This window comes from Schistocerca nitens, chromosome 4, assembly GCF_023898315.1.
Source record: "Schistocerca nitens isolate TAMUIC-IGC-003100 chromosome 4, iqSchNite1.1, whole genome shotgun sequence".
Lineage (NCBI taxonomy): Eukaryota > Metazoa > Arthropoda > Insecta > Orthoptera > Acrididae > Schistocerca > Schistocerca nitens.
In genome coordinates, this window is record NC_064617.1 from 706,947,555 (window position 1) to 706,962,775 (window position 15,221).

The following is a 15,221-nucleotide window of genomic DNA, read 5'->3' on the forward strand; positions in this document are numbered from 1 at the left end:
CACAACAACAAACAATCTTATCAGCTGCAGACAGTGCTTGAACCAATTTCAGACGATAAGGTTTCATAGCTAACCTTTTTCGTAGGACTCTCCATACAGTTGATTGTGGAATTTGCAGCTATCTGCTAGCTCTGCGAGTCGATTTTCCTGGGCTGCGAACAAATGCTTGCTGGATGCGTGCTACATTTTCATCACTCGTTCTCGGCCGTCCAGAACTTTTCCCTTTGCACAAACACCCATTCTCTGTAAACTGTTTATACCAACGTTTAATACACCACCTATCAGGAGGTTTAACACCATACTTCGTTCGAAATGCACGCTGAACAACTGTCGTCGATTCATTTCTGCCGTACTCAATAACACAAAAAGCTTTCTGTTGAGCGGTCGCCATCTTAGCATCAACTGACGCTGACGCCTAGTCAACAGCGCCTCAAGCGAACAAATGTACAACTAAATGAAACTTTATAGCTCCCTTAATTCGCCGACAGATAGTGCTTAGCTCTTCCTTTTGTCGTTGCAGAGTTTTAAATTCCTAATGTTGTGGTATTCTTTTTGAATCACCCTGTATAAAACCAGTTATAACATTTTCAAAAGCAACCAGAAATTCATACTGATCGCCAGAAATTTATATTTAGGTAAATAAGTACATACATTTTGAAAACGTTTCAATTTGAGAAATATCATTTTGTTAATTTCTCCTTGAAATAAGATACGGTAATTATCTCTAAAAAAGTTGTCGAGCCTAGTCTTGTTTCATGGATGACCGAAAACGCTGAACAAGTGTGTAAGTAAAAATTTTCCCATGCAGAGATTGAGTGAAGGCATGCATGTAGCTGAGGTAACCGCGAGAGACTTGTGTCAGTCGGTTGTCCCACATTAAGTGAAACAAATCAAACCAGGAGAGAGAGCGGAAAAACATTCATGCTGCTTATGTGACTGCAGAGACAAGTTTCACGCGGTTGTTTCAGTCGAGAAAGAAAATGAATAAACGAAAAACCATTGAATGACAAATTTCTGATTGTTAAAAGCAGTCGTCTGTTCATCACTAGTCGCAGTGACGTCCTCGTATTCCAGGTACCACGCCCATGCGTTCCTCCGATCTTTCTCACCCAGCCAATTAGGAGGGGATGTATGGCTTAAGGGAGACTCCGAACCACGATGGAAATAGACATTATGCACGTCCATCAACCATTATCGTATGTAGAAGGGGATAATCGACAGAAAAAATCTCAGGATGACTGGAAAAGTAAACTTTGAGCCTTTATAGTGGAAGACTGCGCAGTTTGTGTTAGCTACCGAGCCACAACACATTAACAAACCAAATCAGTCATGTTATTTTCTTTCTCCGCAAGGCTTAAAAGCTCGTTTGAAAAAAAAAAAAAGATACATAATTTACTCACTTAGAGCAAGAACAATATCGGGCCCTTGATCGAAGTCCAATGCAGAAGGCGACTTATGAAGATTTAAATGAATGGAGTAATCTGCTCTAACTTTGTACACTTTGATTTTTAAATAATAACTAATGTGACGAGATTTCGCTGAACCATGTGTTCGATAAAAATTTAAGTTTTCTCATTTGTGCTATGTCTGACACAAAGAAACTCCATCGTTAAGTCGCAAAATTTATCTGTTTGCGATTATTTGTACTACGAAATTTATATACAGGCAAGATACCAAAAGACATCTTCTATTCCGGTGTAAGACTCCGTGCACTGGACGAAGGTAAGATTTCAGTTTTAGATGTTCAGTGAGTGAGTTGTGGGAGCAAAAGATATAGACATAAATTTCATGCTGCTTTATCTGTGTTACCTTTTGCAATTGATACATACGTTTGCCAATACAAGAGATATTTATCTTTTAGTTCCCTCCGGAAACATGAATTGACTGATCTGACGATTTAACATTGTAAATCGTCTATGGGAATGTACAAAATGTAATAGTTATCTTCAGAATAGTCGGTAGCATTGGACAAGTACTTTGTAAACCGATTGCTTTGTATATACATTCGTTGAGAGCCACGATCTATCTTCAGACTGCTCATATACTGTAAACGTTCGTCGTCTTGAGCGATGATACGGAAGTTCTTTGGATCGTGTTCCTTGCTTGTGTTCCAGCAGTAGACGGCCAGGTCGTTTTCTATGGAGAAGAACACCAGCTGACCAGTTGGGTCCACAGCCACCGGGCCGTTGGGACCCGAGAGTCGTCCAGGTAATGCCAACTGAAACAGGCCGACCAAAATTCACCTCAGTGCCTTCAGACTAAGTGAAACTAATACAAATAGCAGAAGTCGATAATGACCACAGCAAGAGGGAAACGCCGTATGTGGCAGGGTTCATTGTTAGCGATCTTACACAGAGCAACACTGAACGCAATAATCGTTCTTGCAACCTCGAAACTTTTTGATACGGTGCACCGCACTGTAACAAGTGCGCATCGAACTAAGATGCGTGTGTATCGCATACCAAGTTAATAGTATTTAATTTTGAATTTCTTGTGGCTAGTCTATATGCAAGTCAGAAGAATCTCTTTTTCGTCTGGGGCAAGACCCTGTCTTTGATATATTGCAAGCCAAACGACGTTATTTATAAAAGCATTTTACACAACAGTCATGTGGCAATGGTTGCAAGAGTAACTTTCTCTGTAAGAGTTTCACAGTGCTCCGGGTCACTAAGCAATGCATTTATAATGAATTTATATGATTAGACCTACACTGCTCTAAGTAAGCTTCGAACTAAGCTTCGGTTACGAACAGAACAATTTGTTCAGAAACGTTACAACATTTGTTCACCTTCGTGAAAAAATAATTTTCAGCCAATCAGTTCCAAAATAGAAGGTTTATTTAAATCCCTTAACATTCTTTCAATGTTTATAACAACGCCTTCTTCAGAAGGATGTTAGGGGCAACCTAATCTGGCTGACACGTTGTAGCGGAGGTACGTTACAAATAGCCGAAAGGCGTAAGTGAAATACAAATGTTCACCTCCATAGTATTAAAACTAACCCAACATGGTGATCACCATTGAATAGTGCTTCATCAATGCACAGCTGAGACACTAGCGTCGAGTACGTAATGTTTGGGGTGAGTAAAGCTTCACGCGAGGCAGAGCACTTGTAGTTTGTGCTGAGATGGTGCGCGTTGGTGACTGAGTGTTTTTAACTTCCTTAAAACGATGAAACTGAAATTATAATAGTAAAAACCACGTCATATTTAGCAGTGCACATATGTAAACTTAATAATAAAGCAATAAGTACTGTGCTGCTATGAAGGAAGGCTTATTGTAGTAATACCAAATTACGTAAACTGTAGACTAGTGTAAATAATATAGAATATAAGGAGACCACTTTGGCGGGGATCGAGGTGGGAAAGGGAAAGGTATTGACTACGTATACAACTAAAACTACAACCCATCTGAGAAATGGTGAACATCAAAACCTCAAAAAATACGTTACCGAAGAGACAGAGTATTACCACTGTTATCAAACGAGGAAAACGACATATCCAATAGTCAGATGGAAGATCGAGCACTTCTCTTTTACGTTAACGAAAGGAGGCGCCTGAAACTATGTAGAAAATTTCCGTTTTTGAGTTGCACCTGTACATGTACGGTGGCTCCATCTTTGTGAGCAAAATGTTTAAAAAATTGTAAGTCTGCTAAGAGGTCAAGCCTGTAACGTTTACTTTCTTCAGGTAAACATTCGAAGTCTTTTAATCTCCGTGGTGCGTATTGGAGAAGAAGCCGGGGTTCAGCAAATGTGGAATTGTACAAATTTCCCCCACCTTTACTAGGTAGATGCTTTTATATCTTACTTTGAAAGGTATGCCGGTCTATCCTGTGTAAAAGCTAAAAGTGTCCTAGACATGCATACTGTTGTTAAAAGACTCATTTAAGCTTTAGCAATGCATGACACAGTTTGTAAACGACGAGGTAATGTTTCGGAAATAAACATACTAGTTGTTCTCTGTATTTTCTTATATAAAATGGAATTTGAAGGAATCGGAAGATTTGGATTCACAAACACCGTTAAAGACGATGTGGAGTAGAAGCTGAAACAGGTAATCATTAGCATGTTGTGTTCAAATATAGTGTCTTCGAAATAGATTGTTAATGGAAAGAAATTCACATATAGTGGTAAGTGCTGGAGCACCCTGTTTGTTATTGTTACCGTATGTGACACTGTACAGTTTTGTAGCCGGCCGCGGTGGTCTCGCGGTTCTAGGCGCGCAGTCCGGAACCGTGGGACTGCTACGGTCGCAGGTTCGAATCCTGCCTCGGGCATGTATGTGTGTGATGTCCTTAGGTTAGTTAGGTTTAAGTAGTTCTATGTTCTAGGGGACTGATGACCTCAGAAGTTAAGTCACATAGTGCTCAGAGCCATTTTTTTTTGTACAGTTTTGTAGTTTTATATTTCCTGTGCAAATGGGTTTGTATTATACTATCTTCCAAGTAACATCAGCGTCTTCAAGGGAAAATAACTGCGCAACTGACATCATCCTTTGGAGAACATTCGTAGCATGGTTATCATGAAATATTTGCTATCCACTGTGTTGCATTCCTACAACTAAAATTAAATTACGAGACATAAACCCCATCTGTCTTGTGATACCTGTTCTGTGACGTTCAGTTATTTCCATAATGTACTGTGAGCTCTAAATATTGTTCTAACATACTATTTAATGAAGTTAAGTTTAAAACACAAAGTGTCAAAACTTTTATTAGTACGCCAACGACTTTATCTAGAACAGGTGATTTACAGCCTATAATGCAAAGCATATTACCAGCTGAGGAAAGAATTACCTCCGTAATTCCATAAACTTCAGTTGGAGTGCTTTTTTATCGCCACTAGTATCACTTTATCCGCTGTTTCGGTATTGTACATGACGTATGAAACTTCGTTGAAGATTAAAAGTGTATGCGAGACCGTTACCCACTTGGAGATTAGGTCTCATTCTGATACACATATAACTCAGCGGGTACGATCTTTGCCCATTTAAGAAGAGGGTCCTGGTTCAAGTCCCGTCTAGTACGAAGTTGAAATACGTCAGAAAGCTTGATAACGTATCAGTATAGGCAGTAAAAGGAAAAACATATGCTGGGTAGTGAGTGAGTCACGTCAAGGCAGTTTTAGTGTTACGTTACCTGTGCTTTGGTGTCCAAGACGTCCCCGTCACTCGAGTTGTGGATGAGCTCCTTGTCCAAGACGTCCTGAATGTCGCTAGCGAAGGCCTGCAGGTAGAGTTTCCCATTGCAGTTGTTATCTGCTGACAGGCCGCACAATCCATACGGGAGGAAAACCGATGGTCCACCCGCCTTAGTGAAGAAGAATCCGGGCTTGGGGTAGAAGTACTGACTCTGGAGGTGTTTGGAGTCTCCGTTGACGAGGTCGGTAACTGTCAGCCGGAAGCCCAGCGTGTCGGCGGTGTAGGCCACCAGACTGTCGGCTGGACACTCCTCCACCTGAAGCGGAAATCTCCGTGTTCCTAGAGACGATTTTGCTAGGCCTTCGTTTAACTGAGCACAGTGCATAATTGACTGAACACAGTTTAAGAGAGGATGGTTTAATAGTTACATATCATGGGAAATACTGTTAGTTCATAACTTTAATCTTACTGCTAGTCATTAACTTTGCAACACCAAGAAGTACGTTAAACAACAATTTTTTCTCATTGTGCTTATATAGCACAGTAAAATGAAATCTGCTTAACCCTATGCCAAAGTTCATCAATCATAGTGTTTCAAATGGAAGGCAGCAGACAGGGTCAGCATGCTCGCCAACACAAGCATCGACGTACCTGTGTCAAGACAAGTCAGGAAAGCACGGGTAATATGTTGATTCCGATTATCTTGTTGATAGTTGATGACACGGATAGATCGAACATAGGGCACAGCCACCGCCATTAACACGTCAGCAAGGTAATGGCAAACCAACCCGGTTAGCCATGCGGTCTAACGCACAGCTTTCGGGGCGGGAAAGCGTGCCGGTTCCCCCCCGGCACGAATCCGCCCGGCGGATTAGTCTCGCCGTCCGATGTGTCGGCCAGTCTGTGGATGGTTTTTAAGTCGGTTTTCCGCCTGTCTCGGCGAATGCGGGGTGGTTCCCCTTATTCCGCCTCAATTACACTATGTCGGCGACTGCTGCGCAGACACCGTCTCCACGTACGCATACACCGTAATAATTCTACCACGCAATCATTGGGGTTACACTCGTCTGGTGTTCGACGTTCCCGGGGAGGCGGGGGGGGGGGTTGGAAGGGGGGTAGGGGGGTAGGGGGGGCCTCTGGGGCTGAACCGCACAATGCCCCAGGGTTCGGTGTGGGGCGGCGATGGGGTGAGTGCACTGCTGTTGTGTGGTTGTGTACCATTGAGGCTACGGCGGGGACGAAGCCTCTCCGTCGTTTCTAGGTTCCCAGTTCAATACAAACAATGCAAGGTAATGGCAGCTATACAACACGATAAGCTCTCCTCCTCATAGCTGGTAATATGTCCATATTACCAGCTATGAGGAGGAGAGCTTATCGTGTTGTATAGCCAACGATCCCAATACCATCACGCCAGTTTGTGGGCTCGTGTGCCAGTAATGAACGCAGACTTTCACTGTTTGATTTCCCCGTAGGCTCCACATAGAGTTAAGCTTCGTCATGCCGTACACTGAGTCGCGAAGTCCGAAGAGACAACGTAGCGGCACTAGTGTGTCCGGCATTGTCGTGAGACGAACCGTTGTCGTCGCGCCTCCGTTTCTTGTTCTATAGAAGCTGCAACAATGGTCTCCGTGTTAAATAAAGTCCTCGCTGCTTCATACGTCGTCGCACTGCCCTCTAGGATTTCTCATCTTCTTACAAACAAGCTTATTTCTTGACTCAAGGTAAGTGACGTGTCCTGCACGGCTGAGCGAACAAAATGTCTGTTCTCTCGGCCGCCAGCCGCGTGGAACCGTTGAATAACTGTCCTGAAGCCATCGATTCTATGTTGGCATGATAGCCGTGGGATACCGTCCGATGCGAGAAGAGTAAGGCACTGTTATCACGAGGAAAGTATTTTGCCTCGAAAAATTTACACCCCAGCCCCGTGGTATATTATTTAGATGTCCATTATTGTACTGGCGAGATTCGGTTATCTGCAAACTTCTGCGGCCGTAAATTAGAGGCCGCTGCGTACGCCTTGCCGAATTCGACGTTTCCCAGCCGTTATGCCAGTCGAGACCAGTAGAGGTAGTTCAGTGTGTCTGTAAAGTTGGATTTTGTGAAGTTAAATGTGTAGTGAAGCCTCACATGGGCCGGCAATTGCTAATCAAACGTTCTAATGTATGGCGATTGGTAGAGATGAAGCTATGACGAACTCCTGTTCGGCAAAATGGTATTAGTGTGGGAGATGAATGATTCGCACTTTTTCTGGTACCTATTATAGTGCAAAAATATTATCACCATCCATATTGCTACCCCATACATTTTGTAACCTCACTGTAAAATGTGCAGTTACCATAGGTGATACATTGCTTTTCTTCATGGTGCATTTTGTAGTCATTCATACTGCACTGGGAATTTTATTGAAAGTCTTTACTTGCATTTACAGTTATCTGCACTTTGTTTGGCTCTACAATAACATCTGCAGTGACATCTAGAGCACGTATGTAGAGTATTGCAGAAAAACAACACTCACCACCGTACTGAGAGTATGTAACGGTCCTGTATCCAAAAACTTATTGAAGTATGTTCGTTCGAATGCAAATACTTTTGTCACAGACAACCAACACTCACATGTGATTCCTGAAAGAGAAACTCGTTGCGTAATCTTTTGTTGTATACAGAACGTAGACGGGGTTACTCCACTTACTTACATTTGTTCAGAAATTCTAATTATTTGTATAACTAAGTACCGCACATGTGAGTTTGAACATTCTGAAAATTGTTTTCATTATTTTACGATTTAAATGGCCGATAAAGTAATGTAAGGATGACCGCTCGAATTGCATTCCTAAGTTGTGAAGACCGGCCCAAAGCTGATTCAAGACTGTTATACATTCGACATAATATCACGTCAACTACTAAAACCATTAATGAATATAGCTTACATATTTTCCACTGCATCAGAAAAATGCCATACGGCAAAAAATCCTTGCGGTATGTGAATGCGGCATCAATTTGCAATTGTACGAATTCCGCATGGAATTAAAAATAATACTACATTCCGTTTGAGTTCATTTAGAGATCTTTGTAAAATATTAGACTACCAATTCCTTCGCATGCAATAAAAATGAACGTGTGTGCCAGAAGGTTTTTAATAAGCACTAAAATCGTTTCCAGCTATATCAAGGGGTTACTTTTTGCCCATTTTCCATTAATTCGTTTTCCCGCTACAAGATCCAAACATTATCAACTCATGATGGCTTGACCACTGTCTTAATCCTCATATGAGATGCATTACCAACACAACACCGAACGATTACATTATCCTTTCTTACGACCACGTCCCTGGGTGCATGCAGTCCCATGGTGGGCCGTTTTCTCCAGCGGCACCATGATATTTGTCATCAGTTGTAACATTTTCACATTACAACATTCATAACCACTGCATGCTCTAACTCTAAATGCTTATGCTAATTCCTTCAATGTTGCAAGCACACAATTGTGGAGTGAAACAGCAAACTTCGCTGGTTACAAAACAAAATATTGGCTGTTTGCAGACGTACTGTTTTTTTTTTTTTTTTTTTTTTGTCATCAGTCTACTGACTGGTTTGATGAGGCCCGCCACGAATTCATTTCCTGTGCTAACCTCTTCATCTCAGAGTAGCACTTGCAACCTAAGTCCTCAATTATTTGCTTGACGTATTCCAATCTCTGTCTTCCTCTACAGTTTTTGCCCTCTACAGCTCCCTCTAGTACCATGGAAGTCATTCCCTCATGTCTTAGCAGATGTCCTATTATCCTGTCCCTTCTCCTTATCAGTGTTTTCCACGTATTCCTTTCCTCTCAGATTCTGCGTAGAACCTCCTCATTCCTTACTTTATCAGTCCACCTAATTTTCAACATTCGTCTATAGCACCACATCTCAAATGCTTCTACTCTCTTCTGTTCCGGTTTTCCCACAGTCCATGTTTCACTACCATACAATGCTGTACTCCAGACGTACATCCTCAGAAATTTCTTCCTCACATTAAGGCCGGTATTTGATATTAGTAGACTTCTCTTGGCCAGAAATGCCTTTTTTGCCATAGCGAGTCTGCTTTTGATGTCCACCTTGCTCCGTCCGTCATTGGTTATTTTACTGCCTAGGTAGCAGAATTCCTAAACTTCATTGACTTCGTGACCATTAATCCTGATGTTAAGTTTCTCGCTGTTTTCATTTCTACTCCTTCTCATTACCTTCGTCTTTCTCCGATTTACTCTCGAACTATACCGTGTACTCATTAGACTGTTCATTCCGTTCAGCAGATCATTTAATTCTTCTTCACTTTCACTCAGGATAGCAATGTCATCAGCGAATCGTATCATTGATATCCTTTCACTTTGTATTTCAATTCCACTCCTGAACCTTTCTTTTATTTCCATCATTGCTTCCTCGATGTACAGATTGAAGAGTAGGGGCGAAAGGCTACTGCCTTGTCTTACACCCTTCTTAATACGAGCATTTCGTTCTTGATCTTCCACTCTTATTATTCCCTCTTGGTTGTTGTACATATTGTATATGACCCGTCTCTCCCTATAGCCTACCCCAACTTTTTTCAGAATCTCGAACAGCTTGCACCATTTTATATTGTCGAACTCTTTTTCCAGGTCGACAAATCCTATGAAAGTGTCTTGATTTTTCTTTAGCCTTGCTTCAATTATTAGCCGTAACGTCAGAATTGCCTCTCTGGTCCCTTTACTTTTCCTAAAGCCAAACTGATCGTCACCTAGCACATTCTCAATTTTCTTTTCCATTCTTCTGTATATTATTCTTGTAAGCAGCTCCGATGCATCAGCTGTTAAGCTGATTGTGCGATAATTCTCGCACTTGTCAGCTCTGCTGTCTTCGGAATTGTGTGGATGATGCTTTTCCGAAAGTCAGATGGTATGCCGCCAGACACATATATTCTACACACCAACGAGAATAGTCGTTTTGTTGCCACTTCCCCCAATGATTTTGAAATTCTGATGGAATGTTATCTATCCCTTCTGCCTTATTTGACCGTAAGTCCTCCAAAGCTCTTTTAAATTCCGATTCTAATACTGGATCCCCTATCTCTTCTAAATCGACTCCTGTTTCTTCTTCTATCACATCAGACAAATCTTCACCCTCATAGAGGCTTTCAATGTATTCTTTCCACCTATCTGCTCTCTCCTCTGTATTTAACAGTGGAATTCCCGTTGCACTCTTAATGTTACCACGGTTGCTTTTAATGTCACCAAAGGTTGTTTTGACTTTCCTGTATGCTTAGTCTGTCCTTCCGACAATCATATCTTTTTCGATGTCTTCACATTTTTCCTGCAGCCATTTCGTCTTAGCTTCCCTGCACTTCCTATTTATTTCATTCCTCAGCGAATTGTATTTCCGTATTCCTGATTTTCCCGGAACATGTTTGTACTTCCTCCTTTCATCAATCAACTGAAGTATTTCTTCTGTTACCCATGGTTTCTTAGCAGCTACCTTCTTTGTACCTATGTTTTCCTTCCCAACTTCTGTGAGGCCCTTTCTATAAAAGTCCATTCCTCTTCACACAGCCTACTGCACTATTCCTTATTGCTGTATCTATAGCGTCAGAGAACTTCAAACGTATGTCGTCATTCCTTAGTACTTCCGTACCCCAATTCTTTGGGTATTGATTCTTCCTGACTAATGTCTTGAACTTTAGCCTGCTCTTCATCACTACTATATTGTGACCCGAGTCTATATCTGCTCCTGGGTACGCCTATCCAGTATCTGATTTCGGAATCTCTGTCTGACCATGATGTAATCTAATCGAAATCTTCCCGTACCTCCCGGCCTTTTCCAAGTATACCACCTCCTCTTGTGATTCTTGAACAGGGTATTCGCTATTACTAGCTGAAACCTGTTACAGAACTCAATTAGTCTTTCTCCTCTTTCATTCCTCGTCCCAAGCCCATATTCTCCTATAACCTTTTCTTCTACTCCTTCCCCTACAACTGCATTCCAGTCGCCCATGACTATTACATTTTCGTCCCCCTTTACATACTGTATTACCCTTTCAATATCCTCATACACTTTCTCTATCTGTTCATCTTCAGCTTGCGACGTCGGCATGTATACCTGAACTATCGTTGTCGGTGTTGGTCTGCTGTCGATTCTGATTTGAACAACCCGGTCACTGAACTGTTCACAGTAACACACCCTCTGCCCTACCTTCCTATTCATAACGAATCCTACACCTGTTATACCATTTTCTGCTGCTGTTGATATTACCCGATACTCATCTGACCCGAAATCCTTGTCTTCCTTCCACTTCACTTCATTGACCCCTACTCTATCTAGATTGAGCCTTTGCATTTCCCTTTTCAGATTTTCTAGTTTCCCTACCACGTTAAAGGTTCTGACATTCCACGCCCCGACTCGTAGAACGTTATCCTTTCGTTGATTATTCAATCTTTTTCTGATCGTAACCTCCCCCTTGGCAGTCCCCTCCCGGAGATCCGAATGGGGGACTATTCCGGAATCTTTTGCCAATGGAGAGATCATCATGACACTTCTTCAATTACAGGCTACATGTCCTGTGGATACACGTTACGTGCAGTGGTAATGCAGTGGTTTCCATTGCCTTCTGCATCCTCATGTCGTTGATCATTGCTGATTCTTCCGCCTTTAGGGGCAATTTCCCACGTATTGGTACCTTACCTATACTTGTGGTTGAGTCAGTTTTCAAAATAACCGGAAGCCTCTATAGCATTAAAATCATACACTTCTTCTTCTCATATTACTTCTTCTTTTTTCTCTTTTACCTTCCGTAAATTTATAACTTCAGACTCTATTGTAGCTATCATAATGCGAGTAAGACAGTCACTGTAGTTAACGTTTTCAATTGTCACATAAATTTCTACCCCCACATCATAAACTGACACCATTTAAGAGATGCTTGCAGCCATTAATCTTTCCAGTGTGGACAAGAAAACAAATACATCAAATGAAGGAAGCTTCTCATTATGTCTTTTTAAACATTTTACTTACGATAAACATTTGATAACGTGCTACATTTATCCACATGACAACTTGGCATGAGGTCTAACTTAAAATGGACACGTTTCATAACAAAAATATTGTTTAAGACCTGAAGTTGATAGCAAATTCTGTCGAAACCGGTTGTTTTAAATAAAGAAATATTTATGCGATCTTGGATATAGAATTTTTTGAGCAAGTAAAACAGACTTCTCTTCCAATTTTCTCAGAATGAGAAAATTCAGTTGCTGAAAGCAGGAGTCACGTGACTTTAGCAGCCGCAACGCCGCAACGAACCCATCTTGGAACAGATAAGTACTGACGCTGGTCTTCGCTGGAACCAGCAAGTCACCGAATCATCAACCGTCGTATTGCCGCCCTCCATCACGAGGATTCCGCCACACTGCCGTCATCCTGAGAGATCGCCTAGCAAGATGTTCCAGCCCCCACCTGAAGGATCAAGTGTCGAATTGAAGCCCCCACAGCAGCTAAACCATTGGGCGCCCGGCAGCGTTAGCCACCGCTACCCAGCGACCATTCAGGGTTTCGCTGTCTGGAAGTCCACACTCGTCACTTGTCACAGATGGTCGGGATGAACAGGTAGTGTACCGTGGACTACTCAACGACTCCACAGCAGGGCCACGCCGAGACCAAAACTGGGTTCCTTGGAGAAAGAATTTAGAGTCACGCGAACTGAACAGCGTGTACTACCTTGGCAGGAACGCAAAACTTAAATACGTTGAGCGTGTTAGTTTTCACAGAAAATGTAACCTCAAGCGCATGAGCTATTCATCCCACACTTGTTGTTGTGAATAGTGTACTAACCAAGTCTTGTTACTTTAACCAGAATACTAGGATACTATGTGGTAACGACGGATCGCGAAGGAAATAACAAAAGAAAACGCGTGGATTTTCTGATACGGAAACTAAAATGGACTACGAGGAAGAGGAATGTTTGATCCAGTCTTATGCGAACATATGTTTCTGACACTGAGTCAATTAGCGGTTTATGTCCCTCGCAATGGAACACAGTTGCAGCTGTTAAGCACGTTTTGTACTCAATGTGCACATGAACCTTACCTGATTTGCAGCCACTGCTTAACTAGAATACAGCGCACTCCACATTTGACTCGTCCAGGACCACCTGGCGTATCAGGCCTGACAAGAGCTGTAAATCTACCGTAGGGTACGTAGACTATCGTAAGTAAACGTAGACTAGAGTAGTTTTCTTAGTAGCTTTCATCAAAATGGTTCAAATGGCTCTGAGCACTATGGGACTCAACTGCTGAGGTCATTAGTCCCCTAGAACTTAGAACTAGTTAAACCTAACTAACCTAAGGACATCACAAACATCCATGCCCGAGGCAGGATTCGAACCTGCGACCGTAGCGGTCTTGCGGTTCCAGACTGCAGCGCCTTTAACCGCACGGCCACTTCGGCCGGCCTAGCTTTCATCAGTTAAGCTCTTACCCGCTGTAACTATACGTTAATGGTGTTGCATACCTACCAGGCGTTACCTCTTAAGGATTACCTCTTAACGATCAGTTTCTTTACGTATGCGATCAGTATCTCACCTGATTCCCCTAGAAGCCAGAAGCGGTGAACTGTCTAGACTGTAACAGTATATAAAGAACTGGGTAACCTTAGAACATTTTTGTTCTACTTAGTTATCTTCTTGTCTGTTTCTTGCAAATAAACATATTTACAACAAAATTGAAAATTTTAAAGTTTAGTTTGATTTTTATTCGAAAATTGTTGATTTGGAACATGAAAGAGAGGCAATGTTGTAGTAAAAATAAAGAAAACAATACGAATATCGCACATAGAAAGCGAAATTTCCCCAACAAAATGGTGCAATGGAGAAACGCAAATAGAAAATACATCAGCAATCGCTTCAGTACTTCGTAAAACCTACATAAAACACACTTCTGTTAATCATAAACCAGTTTCACATTTGTCAATAATAACGAGAAACTCTTGGCTTTGATCATGATGAAGACTGTTCTATTGAGTACAAAGGTAACTGCTTTGGTTGGATAACAGCAGATAAGTTGCGCGGTCAGCTAATTTTTATTACTTATAAAAAGAAATTTATATTTGTAAGGATATAACATACAAAATGGATTAACACCGTATGATGTACACTTTTAATAATGTGCAAGACAAACAAACAACCAAACAAAAAAACACAGAAGTCCTCGGCTCCCAGTTTCCCTCCTACACGTTCATTTATCTTTCTTTCCCCACCAATGCTACCAATACCGGAAGTACTACTACTTACTACGTCATTTATGTAGTGTAGAGAGCAACTGTATCGCCTAAGGAAACGCGCTAACACATTACGCACTGCACTGTATCGGTAAAGAGGTTCATTATTTTGTCACTGTCGAGGAGACGACGCATTACACGGGGCACATTACGTGCTACGCGACGCAGAATTCCTGCTCCTAGGAAAACCAGGCTTAACAGCAGCCGTTTTCCTACAGCAACGCTTAACTGCACTGCCGCCGGTCCGTGTATCGAAATCCATCTTCCATCCATCGCCATATGAAGACTTGACCTAGTAATGAGGGATTCTGCTACCTATGAGCGACTTCTGAGTCATCCCGTACCACCATCCTCCACCTGAGCTCACCCGCATCCTCTATACGCTCTGTAAGACACTTCTTCTTCCTCTGCACACCATGGATTAGGTAACGTTGCCTCTTCCGCCTTCAAAGGTATCTGACCTTCGTTTCCTTGGACTTCCTGAATATCGTCTCTCCTTAGGCATACAGGACTACACTCTCCTTGGGATCCTCTCCTTCGGCGTTCTGGCAGCATGATGTCTGGAATGATTTCTATAATCTTGTTTTTATCAGCTTTTGTCAACGTCTATGTATCATATCCATAGAGATAACCAGACACAGACATTATTTTATGAACGTTTTTTCTGGTTTTAGTTCCTATACTTTTATCTATTTTACCGCATGCTTGCTGCAACATGAGTTCATTGTTTTTAAAATTGTTTTCTTGTTTTTAACTGACGTATTTTCTCAAGCAATTATAATCCATAGTTTGTTCTAATATACTACCACT

At 41.8% G+C, this 15,221-nt stretch overlaps 1 protein-coding gene across 1 annotated transcript in view; it reads right to left on the reverse strand.

Moving 5' to 3' along the window:
- Positions 1-1,780: 1,780 nt before the first annotated feature.
- Positions 1,781-15,221, reverse strand: part of LOC126251622 (major royal jelly protein 1-like) — a 55,816-nt gene continuing 42,375 nt past the window's right edge. The window contains exons 5-6 of the mRNA XM_049952164.1: positions 5,139-5,456; positions 1,781-2,218 (exon numbers count right to left, since the gene is read on the reverse strand). Coding sequence (XP_049808121.1) covers positions 1,898-2,218; positions 5,139-5,456 — 639 coding nt within the window. The 3' untranslated portion in view covers positions 1,781-1,897. The remainder of the gene's footprint in view (positions 2,219-5,138; positions 5,457-15,221) is intronic.